We start from the raw sequence: 22,167 nt of genomic DNA, 5'->3' as shown, positions 1-22,167 counted from the left end.
GGATTTTTTATGTACACTATTATGTCATCTGCAAACAGTGACAGTTTTGTTTCCTCCTTTCAGATTTGGGTGCCTTTTATTTCTTTTTCTTGTCTGATCACTGTGGCTAAATCTTCCAGTACTATATTGAATAGAAGTAGTGAAAGTGGACAGCCTTGTCTTGTTCCTGATCTTAGTGGAAAAGATTTTAGTTTTTGGCAATTGATATGATGTTCCCTGAAGGTCTACTGTATATGACCTTTATTATGTTGAGGAATGCTCCCTCTATTCCCACTTTGCTGAGTGTTTTTATCATAAATGGGTGCTGTACCTTATCAAATGCTTTTTCTGTATCTATTGATATGATCATGTGGTTTTTGTGTTTGCTTTTGTTTATGTGATGTATTACATTTACTGATTTGCTAATATTGTACCATCCTTGCATCCCTGGAATGAATCCCACTTGGTCATGGTGTATGATCTTTTTAATGTATTGTTGGATGAAGGTTGCCAATATTTTGTTGAGGATTTTAGCGTCAATGTTCATCAGTCACATTGGCCTGAAGTTTTCTTTCTTTGTTGTGTCTTTATCTGGTTTTGGAATTAAGGATGATGTTGGCCTCATAAAAAAAGTTTGGGAGTCTCCCATCTTTTTGGATTTTTTGGAATAGTCTGTGAAGGATAGGGGTTAGCTCTTCCTTGAATGCTTTGTAGAATTCTCCTGTGAAACCATCTGGTCCAGGGCTTTTGTGTGTTGGGAGTTTTTTTATTACTGCTTCAATTTCTTTTGTTGTTATTGATCTGTTCAGACTTTCTGCTTCTTTTTCATTGAGTTTTGGAAGATTATATTTTTCTAGAAATTTGGCCATTTCATCTAGGTTCTCAAATTTCTTGTCATACGGTTCTTCAGAGTAATTTCTTATAATCCTTTGTATTTCTGTGGTATCCGGTGTAATCTCTCCTCTTTCATTTTTGATTGTGTTTATTTGGGTTTTCTCTCTTTTTTTTTCTTGATGAGTCTGCTTAAAGGCTTGTGGATTTGGTTTATCTTTTCAAAGAACCAGCTCTCCGATTCATTGATCCTTAGAATTGTGTTCTTAGTCTCTATGTCATTTAATTCTGCTCTGATCTTGGTTATTTCCTTCCTTCTGCTTGCTCTAGGCTGTCTTTGTTGTTGTTCCTCGAGTTCTTGTAGATGTGGGGATAGGTTGTTTGTTTGAAATATTTCTAACTTTTTTAGGTGGGCCTGTATTGCTGTGAACTTCCCTCTCAGGACTGCCTTGGCTGTTTCCCATAAGTTTTGGGTTTTTGTGAGTTCGTTTTCTTTTGTTTCCAGAAACCTTTTGATTTCTTCCCTAATATCATTCTTGACCCATTCATTGCTTAATAGCGTGCTATTTAATCTCCATGATTTTGAGTGTTTTGGGTTTGTTCCCTTGGGGTTGGTTCAGTCCCTTGTGATCCGAGAAAATGCTTGGTATGATTTCAGTTTTCTTGAAATTGTTGAGGCTTGTTTTGTGTCTTATCATGTGGTCTATCTTTGACAATGTTCCGTGTACATTTGAAAAGAATGTGTATTTAGCTTCTTTGGGATGGAGGGTTATGTATATATCAGTAAAGCCCATTTCATCTATGGTATTGTTCAATGCCACAATATCTTTGTTAATATTTTGTTTGGAAGATCTGTCCATTTTTGATAGTGGGGTGTTAAAGTCCCCCACTATAATTGTGTTGCTGTGCATATCTTTCTTGAAGTCCTCTAAGATTTTCTTTATGTATTTGGGTGCTCCTATGTTGGGTGCCTATATATTTACAATATTTATGTCTTCTTGTTGGATTCTTCCCTTGAGTATTATGAAGTGACCTTCTGTGTCTCTCTTTATGGACCTTTTTTGGAAGTCTATTTGTCTGATATGAATATTGCTATCCTGGCTTTTTTTTCCTGTCCATTTGCTTGGAAGATTTGTTTCCAGCATTTCACTTTCAGCCTGTGCAGGTCTTTTATCCTGAGGTGGGTATCTTGTAGGCAGCATAGTGTGGGTCATTTTTTCTTATCCATTCAGCTATTCTATGTCTTTTGATTGGAGCATTTAATCCATTTACATTTAAGGTTATTATTGATAGGTGCTTATTCATTCTCTTTTATGTATGTGTGTTCCTCTCTCTCTCTTTTCCTTCCTTTCCTTAAAGCAGTCCCTTTAGAATCTCTTGCAGAGCTGGTTTGGTGGAGCTGTATTCTTTTAGACTTCTTTTGTCTTGGAAGCTTCTTATTTGGCCTTCTACCTTGATTGAGAGCCTTGCTGGGTAAAGTAGCCTTGGTTACAGGCCTCTGGTTCTCATTACTTGGAATATTTCTTGCCATTCTTTATTGAGAAGTCAGCTGTTTATTGGGGCTCCCGTGTATGTTATTTCCTGTTTTTCCATTGCTGCCTTTAATATTCTCTCTTTGTCTTGAAATTTTGCCATTTTAATGATGATGTATCTTGAAGTGGGCCTCTTTGGGTTCCTCTTGATTGGGACTCTCTGTGTTTCCTGGATTTGTGTGACTTTTTCTCTCATCAAATTACAGAAGTTTCCATCATTACTTTTTCAGATAGGTTTTCTACCTCTTGCTCTTTTTCTTCTCCTTCTGGTATCCCTATTATGCAGATATTATTATGTTTCATATTGTCTTGCATTTCTCTTAATCCCTCTTCATTCTTTTTGAGCCTTTTCCCCTTTTCTTGCTCTTTTTGGGTGTTGTTTTGTACTTTGTCCTCTAGGTCTCTAATCTGATCTTCTGCTTCATCAGTCCTGCTTTTCATTCCTTCTACTGTGTTCCTCAGTTCAGAAATTGTATTCTTCATTTTCTCTTGGCCCTTGTTAATAGTTTCTATTTCCTTTTTCATGTTGATATAGTTTGCAGTGAGATCATTGTAGTTGTTCTCTAGTTTCTGGTAGCTCATTGTCAGTTCATTGAGCTTCCTGATAATCCTTGTTTTGAACTCAGTATCTGATAGTTGAGTTGCCTCTTTTTCAGTTAGCATTTTTTCTGAGGCTTCCTCCTTTCCCTTGAGTTGGTGATTGTTTCTTTGTTTTCTCATTGTTCGTGGGATTCTTCTTGTTAGCCTCTGTTTCTTAAATTGATCTGTTCTGGTTCCCTGTGATTATGGTGTGAACTTCTGTGGTAGAATACCTGTGAGATTCAGTGGTGCAGTCTCCTTCATGTATCCTGGTGTTCACAGCTTCCCCCTACTCTTTTTTTTTTTGTGATCAGTTGGAGGAGTAAAGCAAAATGGTTTAAGAAAGCAAGACATTATTCTATGATATTTACATTAGCAGCCAGTAGAGAAGAGATGGGATATCCTTTGGCTACTTATAGTTTTAACCATGATCCTCCATCCCACTAGCTACTCTTTAGAAATGATGGAAAGAAGGTAAGACTCTTATTGAGGACAAAGGGATTGTTAGTTGGATCTACAAAGCTGTGAGGCTGTGGGAGGTCAGATTCTGAGGTAGAGTTGGAATAAAGATTAGTAAATAGGAGTAGTGTGTAAAAGAATAGAGACAACCCCCACAATAATATAGTGCAGGAAATGCGAAGTGGGCTGAGATCAGGTAGGGGTGTTGAGTAGTATTTACAGTTGTATGAACTAGGTCTTATTTACAGTAATGTTAAAGCAACAATCTTGTGGCAGAATCTATGAGATCTGGATAACAAGAATAAAGAGTATAGAACCTTTAGAGGTGTACTAATTGAACACAGATGAAGGACAGTAAATTATCAACACACCGTGACTGAGATAACAGGGGAACCTAGCAAATGACAGTATAACTAGCCAAGCAAAGAAGATTATACAGAAAGAAAAAGAATACCAAAATACTATTAAAATTAAAAAATGTCAGAAAAGTGAGAAAAAGATAATACAAATTTGCAGCAACTTGCAAGCTCAAAAAAAAAAAGGAAAAAAAAGCTGAAGATGGAGTGCAGGAGAGATAAATTTGAAGTGGAAGGAATAATATTAGGATGAATGGAAGAGAAAGATAAGGGATTGAGAGATATAAAAATAATAAGAATTGAAAAATAAAATGTCACTTAAAACACAAAATAAAATTAATCAGCCAACAACAGCTAAAACAAAACAAACCAAAACAAACAAAAAACCTCTTGTTGGTTTCTAACTGACCATACCAGTTTTTCTGGTCTTGCTGGCTTCAGCAGGCTGAGTGGTGTTTGAAATGCTTATCACTCTTCCCAGTCAAATCTCAGTAAGTCTCTTATGTACTATCCCCAGGGCCAGCAGGGCGCTCTCCCCAGAGCCAATATGACTTTCCCTTATAGGACTCTGGGCGCTCCCATGCAAGTTCTCCAGAGCTCACTGCCACAGTCTCCTGGGCTCCGGGGCCGCAGGGCTCCTGTGTCTCTTCAGTTTCACGATGCAAGATCCAGGGATTGCAAGGAGATGTTCCCTTCCCCCAAATTTCACTGTGGCAGGCGCTATGTTCTTGGGGAAGCACCTGCAACTTTTCTGGATTCTGGGTGCAACCTCTGGGGATCGTAAAGGGGCATGCCCATCCACCAAATATTTCAGTTTCAGGCTCTAGGAACGCTCTAAATGCCACATTCCTTCCAGGTTCACAGTGTGAGAGTCAGGATTCCTGAGGGGGCATAGCTTCCACAGTTCACCACCGCAGGCTCCAGAAACCTGAGAACACCCACACCCTTTCCTTGTTCGGAGCTGTGAGGTCTGGGTTTTCCACCAATCCACACTCCCACTGGGTGGGAGTGTGGGCGCACTTCCAGGCTGCCCCTGGTCATGCTGGCTGGAGGCACTCATTTCTCCCAGGGCTATGGGTGGGTGCTTGCAGGCCCTGCACGATTGTCTCCCAGTCCAACTCCCCTCTCTGTGCCTTCAAGCCACAAGGTCTTCCCTGGTGTTGCTCAACCCCCGCAGTCCAGTCCGGGGAGAGAGCAGTGACTCCGCTCTCCCAGGTGCCCTGAGGCAGACCCGGGAGCATGGGGCCTGGGGACTGCAACCCTCCTGGTCCTTGTGCTGATCCCTGGGTCCCTGTTGTCCTAAAGCAGTCTCCTTACTGTCTGGTTTTTCAATGTCCACTATAATTTTTGATGTCCAGTTTTCAAAAATGTTTCGGTAACTTGGGCCACTAGCTCTGTTCCTCTGCCAATCCTCAAATTTCCCTCCCCTGCACAGAAGCCGACAATCACACTCCCTGGAGCAAAGCCGCCATCTTTCCTCCCTCCAAGGATTCTTATAACCATTATTTTCAACTCTTTATGTGGTAGATTGCTTGCCTCCATTTTCTTTCTTTTTCTGGGGATTTAAAATTTTTTTTTCATTTGATATGTGTTTCTCTGTCTTCCCATTTTGGCTATCTGTCTCTATTTGTTTTTGTATATTAGGTAGATCTGCTATGTCTTCTAGTCTTGATATGGTGGCTTTACATAGCAGGTATCTTGTGAAGCTCAGTGGTGCAGGCTCCCTAATCAATGGAGGTAGGTGCTCCAGGAATGTCCATTGTGGGGGGGTATGTGAGTCCTCCTGTTGTAGTTGAGTTTTTATTGCTTTGGTCCTTCTGGAGGGTGGAGATGACCCTCAGTTTTGTTAATTATGAGGATCAACCCTGACCATAGTGCATAAGCTACTGTGCCAGGGCTGACTGCACAAAGCAGAATTGGCCACAGCAGGGTTGGTACCTACTGAGATCTTTTGGGTGTGCTGTTGTGGATCTACTTGGGTCATGCTCTATATGGTGTGAAGCCTGCCACCAGGTTTATTGGTTCTGGGGCCTGTTGGCCATGATTCTTGCATAGTTCAATGTCAGGTAATTCCTGTAACTGGCCCTCAGCTATCATTTGGGTGCTCTTACAGTGATCCAAGGTTTTTGACTGCCTCTGCAGCCTGTGGGTGTGCAAGTGATTGGCCAAGCTGTGCACCAAGGCTGGTTTCCCCCAGCACCAATCCCTGGAGCAGGTCAGCATAAAGGCCCAAGGCACCCCAAGCTGTACTTCTGCCTGCTGGTTGCTTGTTATGCTCAGTTACTGAAAGAACTTCTGGTATTATGTGAGTTGCATGAGGTAGGTTCTCAGTGAGTCACCAAGTAGGGGTGAGTTGTATTCACCAGACTGGTACATAATTAAATTCGAAAGTCAGTGCTGTGTCTGAGGCTACTCAGCAAAATTGCCAGGGTACACCAAGGACACCCACCACCTGTTGGGTGCCCATAGACCTTTGTTGTGAGGTGGGGTCTCAGGGAGTCATCAAGGTGAGGCTAGCAGAGTTCATCAGGACCAAACAGACCAAGATTTGGCCATGTGAAGGGAGGGCTCTGCACAGATATGGTGGCACTTGTAGGGCATGCAAGGGACAAATGGCCCCTGCTCTAGAGCTACACAACTGAGACTCCCACAATTCTTCTAGATATCCCTGGGAGTCTTCCATGAAAGTCTGCATCATGGGGATATGCTGGTGATGAAGATATGCATGGGGATATGCCAAGCTGGAGATAGCCAGTTCATTTCTTTTCAGGGCACAATATCAGCAGGGAAGGGCCACTGGGAGTCAAGAGGATGAGGTTAGTAGATTTCCTGTGTGTGGTCACTGCTGGTCAGGTGTACCTTGGGGAGGGTGAATGGCCTTTGCCCCAAAACCACACAGCTCAGCCTCTGATTCCACCTGAGTCTGCCCAGACCTACTCAAGAGCCTTCCAAAAAAGTCTACACTATAGGACATGAGACAGACAGAGTAGGGCAACAGGGAACAGGAAGATATTTCATTCCTCCAGGCTGATGTTGTATGGAGAGGAGTGCTTGACCCAGGAAAGATGGTATCTGTGGGAGAGGCACTCAGAATGGGGACCCTGGTTGTGCCCCTCCAGCTCTCTCCATGAAGCTTTACAACACAGTCTCTCCTTGTAAGATTCCAGTGTTCTCTGAACCACCCTGTCTCCATCAGAGACCAGGGGAGTGGCTGAAAATAAGATTTTGTGTGTTGGCCCTTTAAGAGGGTCCCTGGGTTTTCAGTAGACTTCCCTCTCTCCCTGAAAGATGGAATTCTTACTGATTTTTTCAGCCAGATTTTATGTGGGCTCCTCTTCCCAGCTCTCATATTCTATGCTGAGCAGCCCAGTGTGGAGTTCCAGTCCTCATGGTGGACTTTTGCAGCTGAGATATTCCTCTGTATTCTCAATGGCCTCACATGCATTGGGGGCCAGCCTTTTCTGCCTCTCTGCCCTTCCTACCAGTATCAAAGTGGTTTCTTCTGTAAATCCTTGGTTGTAAGACTTCTGTTCAGCTAATCTTCAGTTAGTTATTCATGTTTATTGTTCTATAATTTAGTTGTGATTCCAATTTGGTCCAGGGAGGACGTGAATGTATCTTCCCCTTACTCTCATGCCATCTTGGTTCCTTTACCTATGTTAATTTTTCTTAATTCTTTTTCCTTCCTGCTATTCAGACTGCATAATCTCTGTCAATCTATGTTTAAGTTAATTAATTCTCCCTTCTGATAATTCTAATCCTCTTTGAGCTTCTTTAATGAATTTTTTACTTTGGTTATTATATTTTTAAACTACAGAATTTCCATTTGATTTTTAAACATTCTTATTTTTCTATTAATATTTCAAACTCAATGAGACATTGGTTTCATACTTCCCATTATTTCTTGAATTATGGCTCCCTTTAATTCTTTGAACATGTTTACAATGTCCACTTTGATGTCTTTGCAAAATCTGGTACCTGGTATCTCTCATAAGAAGTTATTTACAACTTTATACAAGCAAAATATAACCAGAGACACTGAAATAAAGGACAAACTGACAGTAACCAGAGGGGTGAGAGGGATAATGGAGGGAAATAGGAGAAGGGTCATCAAGGAGCATGTATAAAAGACACACGGACTAAGCCAAAGTGGGGCAGGATTGAGGGTGGGAGGTGAGGATGGGTGGGGGAATGGTGAGGGAAAAATGGAGACAACTGTACTTAAACAATAAAAATAAATAAATAAAGATTACTCTGAAAACTAAAACAGACATTGTTTACAACTTTAAAAGATAGAGTATTACTAAATAAGTTTACATATCATTGAAATAATTGAACTGTTAACTTCAAGAGGATTCACAAAAGTCTTGTAAGCATAATCTACCATGTCTATGTGAGGACGCCTTCTGAACAGAGCTAAATACATACCTGAAAGAATAGACAGAGTAGTCGATTTCCCTGCCCCATTATGTCCTAGAAGAACAGTGATCTGACCTTTATATAAATTCAAAGACAAGTCTTTTACAGCGACTTTGGTAGTATTCTGCACTCGGAATTCCTGTGAGAGAGAAACAAAAAAATACTAATTTTATCTATACCTATCACTTAGGAGGAAGAAACATTCATAAGAACTATCTGTAAAGAAAAATACCACATAATCTGATGAGGAAAAAAAATCAAAATGCAAGAAGGACAAAACTGTGAAAAGGAAAAAAATATTTGAAGGTGTAAAGAAAGTTTTAGAATTTCACAGTGAATTTATAAATATGCCCTGAGCAATCTCATCCATTCTTGGTTTGTTTTTATTACCATCTTGAAGTTGATAATGCCAAAATCTTTTTCAGTCAATGCCTTTGTCCTAATTTAAAGAACTGCTTATTAAAAACATGCATAGCTAGACATAGCATATCTCAAATTTCTTACATGTAGACTAGCAGTGCTTCTGCTTAAGGAGCAAAAATATGGAAAGCAAATCATTTTCACTCTCACAAACAAGTATATAGTAATCTACAAAATCATAACTTTTCTTGAACCCATGAGAGTGATGAGTTTTCCAGGGAAACAACTAGGTTTAAATTTTAGAAAACATAGATGCCTTCAAGGAGAGATAGTATATAAATATTTGTTTAGCTGGAGCCAAAACAGGCACTATACAAACTACTGAGAAAATTTTGGTTAAATTTTTAATGCACACGAAGTGAAAACAGCTTAAGAAACAGCATTTAAATGGGAAAGTTGGTATTCACGCCAATTTCATTCAGAGTTAAAGTGTATGCTCCTGTCAATTTATGCCACTGATGGTGAATAAAGACAAAATACCTTGTGTAATGAAAAGAAAATGTTCTTTCTTTTTTTTTTTACCTCAAGTGGAAATGGGTGTTTTCTACCTAGGTGTTCTCATTCTATTTTCTCCCTAGACCTGAGCACCAGATTTGGGTAACTGCTTATTTGAAGTTTCCACTTGTATGAATGTTTAAGTGACTACATCTAAAATGGAGCTTTTACTAGGGTTCCATTTCCTCTACAACCTTGCCAGCACATGTTTCTTGATTTGGTTATGATGGCCATTCTGACCAGTGTGAAGTGGTTATCTCATTGTGGTTTTAATTTAAATCTGTCTGATGGCTAGTGATGCAGAGCATCCTTTCACATGTCTGGACCCTCTGTAGGTTTTCCTTGGAAAGGTATCTGTTCAGGCCCTTTGCCCATTTTTTAATAGCATTGCTTGCCTTCCTGGAGTGGAGTCATGTGAATTCTTTATATATTTTGGAGATCAAACCCTGTCTGAGGTATCATTGGCAAATATGTTTTCCCATATGATTAATTCCCTTTTCATTTTTCTGGTGTTTTCTTTTTAAAAATTAATTACTTAATTTTTTTATTGTTCAAGTATAGCTGTTTTCATTTTCACCCCACCGTGCCTCCCCATTCCTGCCTCCAACCCTTGATAGTACCCTCATTTGGTTTTGTTCATGTGTCCTTTATACATGTTCCCTGATGGCCCTCCCCCTATTTTCCCCCATCATCCCTTTCCCCTGCCCTGATCACTATCAGTTTGTTATTTATTTCAATGTCTCCAGTTATATTTTGCTTGCTTGTTTGTTGTGTTGATTAGGTTCCACTTACAGGTGAGATTGTATAGTATTTGTCTTTCACTGCCTGGCTTATTTCACCTAGCATAATGGTCTCCAGATCCATCCATACTGGCATTAAGGGTAGGAGCTCCTTATTTCTTTCTGCTGCATAGTATTCCACTGTGTAAATGTACCATAGTATTTTTATCCACTCATTTACTGCTGGACACTTAAGTTGCTTTTAGCACTCAGCTATTGCAAACTGTTCTGCTATGAATATTGGGGTGAATAGGCTCTTTTTAATTGGTGTTTCAGGAATCCCTTAGTACACTGTTGGTGCAAATGTAGATTGGTGCAGCCACTGTGAAAACAGTATGGAATTTCCTCAAAAACCCTAAAAATTGAACTGCTTTTTGACCTGGCAATTCTTCTGCTGGGATTATACCCTAAGAATTCTGAAACACCAATTCAAAAGAACATATGCACTCCAATATTCATAGCAGCACAATTTACAATAGTCAAGTGCTGAAAACAGCCTAAGTAACCATCAGTAAATGAGTGGATCAGAAAGCTGTGGTACATTTACACAATGGAACACTGCACAGCAGAAATAAAGAAGGAACTCCTACACTTCACAACTGCATGGAGGGAAGTGGAGAGCATTATGCTAAGTGAAATAAGCCAGGCAGTGAAAGACGAATACCATATGATGTCACCTATAAGTGGAACCTAATCAACAAAACAAATAAGAGAGCAAAATATAACTGGAGACATACATGCAAATAAGGAACAAATTGACAGTAACCAGAGGGGTGGAGGGAGGGGGATAATGGAGTAAAGAAAGGGAAGGATCAGGTCCAGGAACATGTATAAAGACTCATGGAAAAAGACAACAGGGTGTGGGGGGGATTAAATGTTAGAGGTGGGGTGGGTAGGGCAGGGGAGAGTAAAGGGTGGAAAATAGGGCAACTGTAATTGAACAACAATAAAAAAGAAAAGAAGAAATGGAGATCTTAATTCCCTGGAGCTTTATTTAAAAAACCAACTAACAACATGAACTTCAAATTCTCCCCCAATGTCTTCAGTACCCATAATTTGCTCCACTCACCACCCATTTGCTCAAGCCACAAAACCAACAGCCACCTTAGTTTTCTCCTTTTCTCTAAAGCATTCATCCAGTTAATGAGCAAGATTTTTTTTTAGTTCTAATTCCAAAATATGTTCTGGATCTCTATATTTTGTTCTCTACTGCCACAGACCCAGTCTCTGCTGCTATCATATCATACCTAAGCTTCTGTAAAAGTCTCCAATTGGTTTTTCTTCTTCCTCTCATGCTCCTTAAAACTGCCAGGGTAGTTGTTTCAAAACATAAATCAGACCATGTCCCTCTACTTCCTAAATGCCTATAATCATAATTATTGCCCAATATTTAAATAATAGAATCCGAGCATTAACATGGCCTACAAGGCCATAGTACATAATTTATACTATGACTACATCTCTGAATTCATTTTGTATTAGTCTTTCTTTTTGCTTCCTCCACTCCAATTTTGACCTCTTCCATATTCTTCAACATATGAGGTTCCTTCTCATCTCAGAGCTTTGAATTTTCTTTTCTATTTAATTTTTCTGTAATTAGAACTTCAACTGTCTGGCTCATTCTCACCATTATTATCTCATCTTTAAGGTTATTGTTGCAGCTTTGATGGTCAGTCTTGCAAGTTTGAGTTCCCATGAAGCAATCTTAGTTAGAAATTAGGATGTGGGAAATTTATTAAGGAGTGCTCTTCAGGTAAGAACCTGTGTAGAGAAGGGCTAGAAGGACAACCAGGCAGAGAGTGAAGATAAGTTACAGTTTGGTTACTCTAGGGCCTCAGGTAACCCCATGAGGAGCTGTCAGGTTAAAGTGGCCTTTTAGAATTATCCCAAGTTGAGGAACAGGAACTTCATGTGCCCATGTTGACTAGTCTTTGGATTTAGGCCACACTATCACAAGTGTTTGTTCATGGTATAGTCTTTCCTATAAGTCAGCTGGGCAACTGCTCATCTAGCTGCCTGGTGAGCAGCCTGGCACCAAAGAATAAACAAGAGTCACTCACACACAGTAATTATGCTATTCACTCAGCTTTTATTGAATGCAGGTTCACTCAAAGTAGAACATTAACATACATTAATATCCTACTCATGATCTAACAATTTAAGAGAAATATAACATATATGCACAGCAATCAATGGGGGATAATGAACCTGAGTCCCACAGTCTCAGTCTACAGGTCCAGGAGACAGCACAGTGGGCAAGGGAGTTATCAGCGTCTTGCAAGGAAGCATCTCCAGAGCCAGCTGGGCAGCAGGTCAGTTGAAACCCTCAGTCCAACTGGGCAGAGCCAATGCCAAGGGAGATCAGCATGGCATGGAGCAGCATTCTGGTGTGTGGAGCTCACCTGTCTCAGCAGTGGTCTGGAACTGGCCTCAGATATACCTTGAAAGTGGTGTACTCTACCCTTCTGGGCCCTTTCAGTAAATGTCTTGGCACTCCTGATGCCAACTGGGGAATTTGCCTAAGAGCCTATGGGTGTTACATGGCTGTTCTGCTTGACACTTTTACTGGCAAGTGTGTAATTTCCCTACTATCTATGAGTGGAGAGTCTTTCTATGGGTGGTCTTGCTCTGCAGACATGGCTACTCTGACCACATGTGTAGATATCTTGACAAACATGTCTGCTCTATGTGGGCAGATATGTCTCCTTGCTAGATGTTTACTCTGACTTAGGTAATTTACCTCTTGAACCAAAGTGTCATGGCAGAATGACAGTCATTTTAGTTGACATAAATGACTTCACTTTATTTTATATATTCTATGTTATCTTAATTGGACTAATGCCATTTTATTGGTCCTACTCTCTACACACACCAAAGCAAGGGCATGAGCTTGGGTGAAGTTTTCTTTGACCAAAGAAAGAGCTGCCAGCTAAAGCTGTCACATACACTCTTCTACACAGCAGGGGAGTATAAGTCATTCAGTTCAGAAGGTGGCATTTGGGAAGTCAAGTAAAAAGATTTGGGGATCTTTTTTTTTCCTGGGGAAAACTTACATGAGTAATATAAGTGGGATGAATTACAGATCCCTGCTATTGGTCTTGACACTGCAACTGATATTATTATCCTTTATTATCCATTCTAGATTATTCTCATTTTAGGCTAACATCTCTACTGGTCTAAGTAGCATATTTAGGCATGGTGGGGAGTAACTTCATCCTGAAGTTACTGTGTATGCTTCAGGGCATAACTGTTGCATTTGTCCATTTATATTGGCTAGGAGAGTACCAAGACATCCAAATAGATCATGTGGGTGCCAATTGTATTTCTGCCTGTTCTCACTATGTAACTGCTATCCTACATATTTCCTGGTGATCACAGTCAATTGCTCTTTGCCAAAATACTAATTCCTTTTTTTCTCTGCTGGTGTCTTGTCATTAAAGGTCCAAAATGCCTTGGGGGCAACTATTTTATGCTAAAATAAACTCTTGTTGTATCTTCCCTGTAGGCATTATGATCTCTCAGAGCCCATGGTTGGTGTCACAGGAAGTACAAATTCCCCAAGTGAATTGGCCATTCCTGCTCATACTAGGGCAACTCCTGCTCATACCCCCTGGATTGTAACCATGGGTATTATATGTTGGGGATGTAATACCATATAATAGCCTTTGCTTTAGTGTATAGTCTACTTCTTGAGGAATTGCAACTCATTCTCACAAGTTGCCATTTTTAAGTGGTTGGCTCAAGTATACTTGCAGCAGACATTTCATCACTCCCCTGAGTTGGCAGCTTCTAGGTGGATGTGACAGACCAGTGCATAGTAGAGTTGTGAGTTCACTGCCATCCTTCTTTTGCTGGAAGGTGGGTCCCCTTGTCTGATGTGATATATGAAATCCCATACTGGTTGGCCTGACACACAATAAGCTCTGGGATGTGGTATAGGAAAGGCAAAAAATGTGCCTGAAGTAAGTGTTCATTCCTTTCAAGAATGAAATGAAACCCCATTCAGCATGAAACAGGTTAGTGTTTTCATATAGTCCCCAAGTAGCTGGCTGATCTCCTTGAGACAGTGCTCAGAAGTGGGCTTTTTTTGCTGGCATGCTAGACATTTGGCAATAGGAGTATCAGGATTTACCCTGATGAGTGAGAGCCCATGTTTGACTTTATCCTGCAATCCTGACACTATAGATGTCCATGCCTGTGCTAGTACTATGATCACTGATGACAGAAGCTGGCAGGCATCAACTGGATGAGTCAACCTGTATAGTTGGTTACTTAGCACCTCTTCTGTGGTATATAGTTCCTGGTGAATGTTAGCATAAATAAGAAAATCTTTACACTTTGTTCTCATTCCTACAGTTCTACCTATACACCTCTATGCTAGAATCCCTGATCTTCCTGTCTTTGTCCTTCTAGCCCCCTGACTAATTTGCCAGAGCATTCACCACTGCCACAAATTCAGTGGTCTTTGGCCACTTCTCCTACACAATGTGAATGACCAGGCAAATGACTTGAAGCTCTGTCCCATGGATTTCTCTCTCTTTGTCTTTGTTATTCCTATTTGGGGCTTTAGTGAAGCTGTTAATAATTTCTGGTATTCATCCATGTACCAAAACGAGCTACTTATGAATAAAACTGAAGCTTTCTCTTGTTCTGTGAGTTGGTTTATTTGAAACCCCAATATGCCCATGGCTGTGAACTGAGGGAGAAAAACTGAAGCAATAGTGGTAGATTACATGAGGATTTGGACTGCCTGCTCACATGGCCTGTGGTCCTCTGGTTCTGCTTATGTTCAATCTCTGATGTAGTACTTCCACTGTATGATGGATATCTGCTGATCTTTTCTGTCCTTACAGATTTGATGAAACTGAGTTCGTTGTGGCCATTTCTGGACACATAGCTTTACTTAGTGTCCCATGATCAATTGCTTCATATCTACCAAGGCCCAGAAGCATGCCAGAAATTGTTTTTGAAATGTATAATTCTCATTTTCAATTACAGAAGCCTTGATACAGAATCATTGATAGTCTCCCACAGAGGCTTACCATAAAATCAATATAATATACTTTTCCAGCATGGTACCTCTAATACCATAGAGTCTGCTACTCTCTGATGACCACACAGCAGGACTGTCTGCAACACTCTTTCCTGCTCTGGACTCCACTCAGAGTTGGCAGCTTTTCATGTAATTTCATAGGGGTAAATGCAGTATCTCCATGTACACAGTATGATGCCCCCAAAACCTAAAGTGGCTAACTAGGACTTTTTTTCTTTTTTTAATGGTAGAAGGTGTAAACTACAGTAAATCATCCTTTACTTTGGAGAAAATTACTGGCAGGTCCCAGACAACTGAGCTCCAAAATTGTTAATATAGTGAGCTCCTGAATCTTTATAGGCTTTATCTGTTCCTTCCTTGGAATACATATGTCTTACTACAGCCTCCAATACACTTGCCATTTCTTGCTCATCCAGTCCAATCATCACACAGTGGGCCAGAGTGACACTCTGCAAGATGAATGGCTAGGCAAGCTCTGTTCAGATTATACTAAAACAGAGAGCCAAAGAGTTCATAACTCTGAAAATAATACATGTGTACTGCTGTTGTTCATATCACATGAATACAAAAGTCTTTGATCCTCATTTCTGATGGTGACGGAAAAAAAGAAGTTGCCAAATCTGTCACTCAGTATCATGTTCTTAGACTATGTCTATCTCCTACCACAGGTGAAAGGTGCCACTCTGACACAGCAGCTGTAATTGGATAAACTATATTCTTGAGTTTGTGGTAGATCTGCTGTCATCTTCCAGGGTCTATCTGGAAAAAGTTTTATAGGAACCAAAATTGTGAATAAATGAAAATATGTTGGGGAATTGTTATTGATATGGCCGTAATCTCTGCCAATCCCCCCAGACTATGATATTGCTTTTGATTTTCAAAGAATTCTACTTGGCTTTCCCAGTATGACAGCTCTTTCCAAGGCCAAGGGGTCAATACAACTACTAAGTATGTCATTTCCAGTTACACAGGTGTCAACTCTGAAAATTCCCACTAAGTGGGTCTATAGTCCCAGTGTACCCACTATAAGCCATACAAGAGTAAGGATTCCATTAATCACCTAGCCTGTATATACATCTGCTCTAATAAGGGGACCATGATGATATTTTGGATCTCTGAGCATGATTACTGAAGTAAATGGCTAAAAGTCACTTTGAAGAATATGTGTGATTGTTATCATATACATTTACAGTGGTGTTGCAAAGTTTTTCACCCAGTAATCCAGTTCTTCTTTAAGTCAATGGGTGTTGTTGGCTCTGAAAACTGGAAACTGAAAGAGACTATTAATTTTAATTGGGTGCCTATCCTCAACTCCTGATGATTCATCTTTTCTTTCTTCTAGTTGTATGGCCTGAACAATACCCTCATTGGCCATCTGTCTATTTTGTCTCAAGAAAACTATGATCTGTTAACAACCATTTGTGGATCTAATGTCCCAGACTACCACTCCATACTTGCCAATAATTTAAAAAATTGTTCTTTCTGGTGCTACCACCTGACCTCTATTATTTTGGAGCCATATTTCCTCCACTGCTATCAGTCAGTCCAGGTCCATTAAAGTAGCTTCTACTTCCAAGAGTTATCAGTGATGGTGGTCTTCCTCTCACTGCACATTGCTTCCTTATTGCTTTGATAACTCTTCTCTGGTCTTACCACAAAGCATAGTCATGTACTATATTAGATGGGTGGGACTGGTGCAGGGTGTCTCTGAGGCTGCAATCAAGATGACAAGGCTACAGTCATTTGAAGACCTGACCAATACCCGGGCATTTACTTCTAAGCAGTCACTCTCAAGTTGGTGCTGGTTATTTTGGGAAGCCTCAATTCTTGTCCACATGAGCTACTCCACAGGGAAGCTTGAATGAGATGGTAGTTATCTTCAGAGCAAGAAAGTCAAGGCTAACATAAAATAATGGGATGCAGATAAGTTAACCACTACATACACTCCCACTGAAATAAGTGGAAAACTTTGAAATATACTAGTTGGCATGTTGACAGTTTGTTAATTAGGACTCAAGATCGGAGAACCAACCTCTGTGCTCTTGTCTCTGCCTTCTGAATCATCCTACTTTTGCCGTGAAAGGCAGCCCATGTCTGCAGCTGAGGTTTTTGACCTGCTTTCTATTTGTAGATTTTTGGTTATCCAAAGTTGTCTTTTCACTTTTTACACTCTTCTTTTAGGTATTAGCTGTTGGAATTTCTTCCACTACAATTTTATTGAAAACATTGGGCTTACTTTACACACAAAATCCATGAGCACAAATATATTTGAAACAATTTTTCTCTACCCTTGGTTTCAGATGAGGCTTCCAACAAAATTTTTTAACTGAGTAGCTTTCTGAGGCACCACCTTAAATCCTTTTGAGATTTTTAACAAAGAGTTTTACTCACCATTTTGGCTTCAATGTTACACAATATTTGTCTGCTAGTGACCTGAATTTCTCTTTGACTGGAAGATACTTCTTAATTTTAACATCATCTGGATCTAGAGAGGCTAGGAATTCTTAAAACCAATACCTGTTACCTTTATGTTCAAGAAATTTTTCTTCTGCTTGTCTCTCCTCTCACATAACTACATTTACTTAAAACATTAAAAAGCCACGTAGTTCTTTCATCATTATGCCTGAAAATATCTTTAGCTCAACCAGTTCATCAGGTATATCTCCTATTTTCTGCACTACTGCAATGATGGTGTTGCTAGACATTTTATTGTTGTATAACCAGTATATCTCTTCTAGTTTTCAATTTTTCAATAACAGTTTCTCACTTCCATTTAAGCCTTCAGTGATAGTCACCTCCGAGACCATTTGACTTCTGTTAACAATCTATTGTAGGTTCTTTAAGCTTTCAGTAACACTTTCTTCAAGGTTCTTCCAGCTTCCCCTCACTTTCCAATCCCCCAAATTCCCCACATTATTAGTTATTGGTTATGACATCATCATACTTCCAGGTACCAAATTTGTTTATTGCTGAGTAATAAATGACCCCCAAATAAGTGACCTGAAGCAACAATAAATATTTATGTTTCTGCCCCAGCTGGTGTGGCTCAGTGGATTGAGTGCCCGCCTGTAAACCACAGGGTCACAGTTTCGATTCCCATTCAGGGCATATGCCTGGGTTGTGGGCCAGGTCCCTGGAGGGCAGTGAATGACAGGAAACCACACATTGATGTTTCTCTCCCTCTCTTTCTCCTTCCCTTCCCCTCTAAGAATAAAATAAATAAAATCTTTTAAAAAATATCTACTTTTCTCATAGTTCCTGGCCTCAGAAGTGCTCATGTAGATAGCTTTGGTTCATGATTTTGTATTTTTTAAAATTGTAAAGTTTTATTTATTTATTTATTTATTTATTGTTCAGTTATAGTTGTCTCACCTTTTCCTCATACACAGTTCTCCTCTGCCCCATCCCCCACCACTCCCACAGTCAATCCCTCTCCATTGCCCATGACCCAAGAAGGACATACAGAGGGCCTACAGACACATGGTTTTGTATTAAAAATGTTGGCAAGGGTTATAGTCATTTAAAGCTTGATCAAAATGGGAGAATAGAATTCTTCCTGCACACAGGTGGAACACCTGGCTGATGTTCTGAGGAACAAAGTGAACAGCCAATTGTATCCCAACATATATGAAGGTTGGAAACCAAAGTTATAGAGGACATTGAAAAACAGATGGTGAGGAGATTGCTTTGGGACAATAAGGTCCTTGGGACCAGCACAGGGACCAGTGCAGCATGATTGCTGCAGCCCCAGGGTCAGCACATGCCAGGACTGCTGCAGGATTCTTGGAAGAGAGATAGGTCAATGGCTCCCTCCACTGCCAAAGAGTGGGGATGGAGAGGCACCAAGATGGACCTGGATGCTTGAAATAGCTGGGAATAAAGAAGAATAAAGAAGGGAATAAATAAAGGGAATAAAGAAGAAGTGGAAGATGTACAAGAGCAGTGTCCACCTGCTGAGACTGTGGATGCTGGCTGGGTCATTATCAGAGAAATTGGGGAGCTGAGTGACTCCTGGAGACGGGAGAAGAATTGGGCCATGATGGACCCTGAGTTGGATAGCCTCTGGTCTGGTTGGAAAGTTGGGCTGAGTGAGAGTCCAGGTGTTTGTTGAGAGCAGCAGGCTTGAACAGGAGGATTTTGTTTGAAAAAGAAGTTCACAGTGGCTGATTAGGGAGCTCTCCCATAGAAGACCACCCCTGTTGCCTGGGCCGCCCCCCCCCCATCAGCACCACAGTCCAGGCCTCATGCCTGCCCCTTCCACCTCAATCTCGGCAGCACTAGGCCCCTGACATGGCCTTGCCCCTGCCCCTGCCTTAGCAGTAGAGACCCTGGCATGTTCAAAACCACAGCAGCAGTGGTGTGTGGACACCCCTGCACCTGCTACCACAGCGGCGCCCCTGCCCTGCCTGGCAAGACTGGCTTGCTAAGAGGAGCAAAGAGGAACCTCCCCCCACCTCCACAGAGGAGAACAGCAAGACTCATGGAGTTAGGAGTCCCCAGAAGGACTTAACTCAGTGGGGGAGCTGACCTACCCTGAAGAGACTTTGAGAGTGCCTAGCACGTAGGATAGCAAAGAACGAGAAGGTGGCATGTGAGTTGCCACTAACTGGTGCACCTGAAGGAAGGCACAACTGGTGGATTGAAGGTGCAGGCCTGGTGCAGAAGGGCACTGGATGCCCAGCAGTGAACTGAAGAACTGAGCTGGCAGCTGGGCAACTGTGGAGAGTGGGCCCAGACATGACCCCATCCTTGCAAAACTACAGGAAAGGAGAAAAGTGAAACCCAACCCTCCTCAGCCTTCTGCAGCCAGAAAGACCAGCAGAACTATCTAGGCCAGTTTAAAGTCAGAAGGAGGCTTTTTAAAATATATTTTTTCTTTTTATTTTATTTGTTTATTTCTATTTTTCCCCCAAGTGAGACAATAAGACCTGGAAACCTGAATGCAGTGAAAGGATCAGAGTCAGACCTAAAGAGGGATCACAAGGCTAGTCCCAAAAATTGGAAAACCAAGACAAATTTAACTTTCTATTCCAGAGAACTTGCATGTCATTGTTTATTTGTATTATTATTATTGTTTCATTACTTTTACTTCTTCTATTTTATTAGTATTATTTAATTTTCTTCTTTCAGTTTAGTTTTCTTCATTTTATTTGTTTGTTTAATTGCACTGTTTGACTGGTTTTCTTTGTTCTGTCTTTCATGCTGTATTTTTAATTATCTTTCTTTCACTTCACTTGTGTTCCAATAGCTCACTACTCTAGGTTCTGTACTTCCTATTCTTGTTATTCAGGTCATACAGATTATGTCATATGATTGTTCCAGTATGATTGCAAATAATTGTTGTTCCATACAGTCCAAAACACTACACAGCAGCCCACGTCCACCCTGGATCTTAGCCCATTTCACTGTATTCTGGAACTTCATTACTGTTTTGGTTAATTATACTCTCACATACTATGCTTATTCTTGATCCTTTACTCTTTCTATATCTCACAGTTTGACCTCCCAGAATCTCACGGTTTCTGGATTCAATTAACAATCCATTCCCCCTCTAACAAGAGTCTTATCTTTTTTCTACCCTTTCTAAAAAGTGGTTAGTTGGGTGAAATATCATGACTAACAACATACTTATGCAAAGGATCTCCCATTTCTTTTCTATGGGTTGGTACTTTAAATCCCATAGAATACATGCCTGCTATCTTAATCCACTTTGCCTTCTTCCTCCAATTGATCACATAAAAGAATAGGTGGGAGCTATGAACACCAGCATACTTGCTGGAAGAGAGAACCCACCAACAAAGGAACCACCAACAGATAACAACAGAAGAAGGTGAAGGAGGGAGTGGAAGACACATTAATCTTAATCCAGGACCTATCTGTAAATACAACTAAATAATAGAGAAATTACCCAGAACAAACAATTGAACAAGAGCAAGAGAGAATCCCCAAAACCTTGTACACATGAAAGAACCACCTTCAAAACAACCTGCCCACACCAGCACAATGAAATACAGAAGGTGGTGGACTCAGTTACCCAGCTGGTGGGAAGGAACCACCAAAGAAATACTCAACAACAATCAAAACCCAAAGACAAACAGAGCCAACTTAAACAATAGCCCAAGACATGTGAGCTGAGGAGATCAAGGAGACTGCATCACTGAATCTCACAGGTCTTCTACCATACAAGTTCACACCATAAACCCAAGAAATCACAACAGATCAATTTAAGAAGCTGAGGCTAACAAGAGGAGTCTCACAAACAATGGGAAGACAAAGAAACAATCTCCAAATGAAAGGAAAGGAGGAAGCCTCCGAACAAATGCTAAATGAAATAGAGGCAACTATCAGATATTGAGTTCAAAGCAATGATTATCAGGAAGCTCAATGAGCTCACAGTGAATTACCAGAAGCTACAGGGAAACTACAATGAACTCACTGTGAACTATATCAACATGAAAAAGGAAATAGAAAGTATCAACAAGGGCCAAGAGGAAATGAAGAATACAATTTCTGAACTGAAGAACACAGTAGAAGGAATCAAAAGTAGGATCAATGAAAGAGAAGATCGGATCAGTGAGCTGGAAGACAAAGCAGAAAAAAAAAAAAAAACAACACCCAGAAAGAGCCAGAAAGGGAAAAGAGGCTCAGAAAGAATGAAGAGGGATTAAGAGAAATGCAAGATAATATGAAACGTAACAACATCCATATAATAGGGATATGAGAAGGAGGAGAAGAAGGGCAAGGAATAGAAAACCTGTTTGAAAGAGTAATTATGGAAAACTTCCCTAATTTGATGAGAGAGAAAGTCACACAAATCCAGGAAACACGGAGAGTCCCAATCAAGAGGAAACCAAAGAGGCCCACTTCAAGATACATCATCATTAAAATGGCAAAATTCCAAAGTAAAGAGAGAATCTTAAAGGCAGCAAGGAAAAACAGGAAGTAACATACTAGCCCCAATAAGACTAGCAGCTGACTTCTCAATGGAAACACTCCAAGCCAGAAGAGAATGGCAAGAAGTATTCCAAGTAATCAGAACCAGAGGTTTGCAACCAAGGTTACTTTACCCACCAAGGCTCTCAATTAAGATGGAAGGCCAAATGAGGTGCTTCAGACAAAATAAGTCTAAAAGAATACACCTCCACCAAACCAGCTCTGCAAGAGATTCTAAAAAGACTGCTTTAAGAAAAGGAAGGAAAACAGTGTGTGTGAGAGAGAGAAACACAGGTACAAAATGGCAATGAATAAGTACATATCAATAATTA

At 40.5% G+C, this 22,167-nt stretch overlaps 1 protein-coding gene across 1 annotated transcript in view; it reads right to left on the bottom strand.

Moving 5' to 3' along the window:
- Positions 1-22,167, bottom strand: part of LOC123825427 (phospholipid-transporting ATPase ABCA3-like) — a 306,670-nt gene that overhangs the window by 168,373 nt on the left and 116,130 nt on the right. Inside the window, exon 2 of the mRNA XM_045848811.1 lies at positions 8,165-8,294. Within this exon, the coding sequence (XP_045704767.1) occupies positions 8,165-8,294 (130 nt within the window). The remainder of the gene's footprint in view (positions 1-8,164; positions 8,295-22,167) is intronic.

Source organism: Phyllostomus hastatus, unplaced genomic scaffold (genome assembly GCF_019186645.2).
Source record: "Phyllostomus hastatus isolate PE091 unplaced genomic scaffold, TTU_PhHast_1.1 phas_contig_64, whole genome shotgun sequence".
Classification (NCBI taxonomy): Eukaryota; Metazoa; Chordata; class Mammalia; order Chiroptera; family Phyllostomidae; genus Phyllostomus; species Phyllostomus hastatus.
This window is presented reverse-complemented; position numbering and strand designations above follow the sequence as displayed.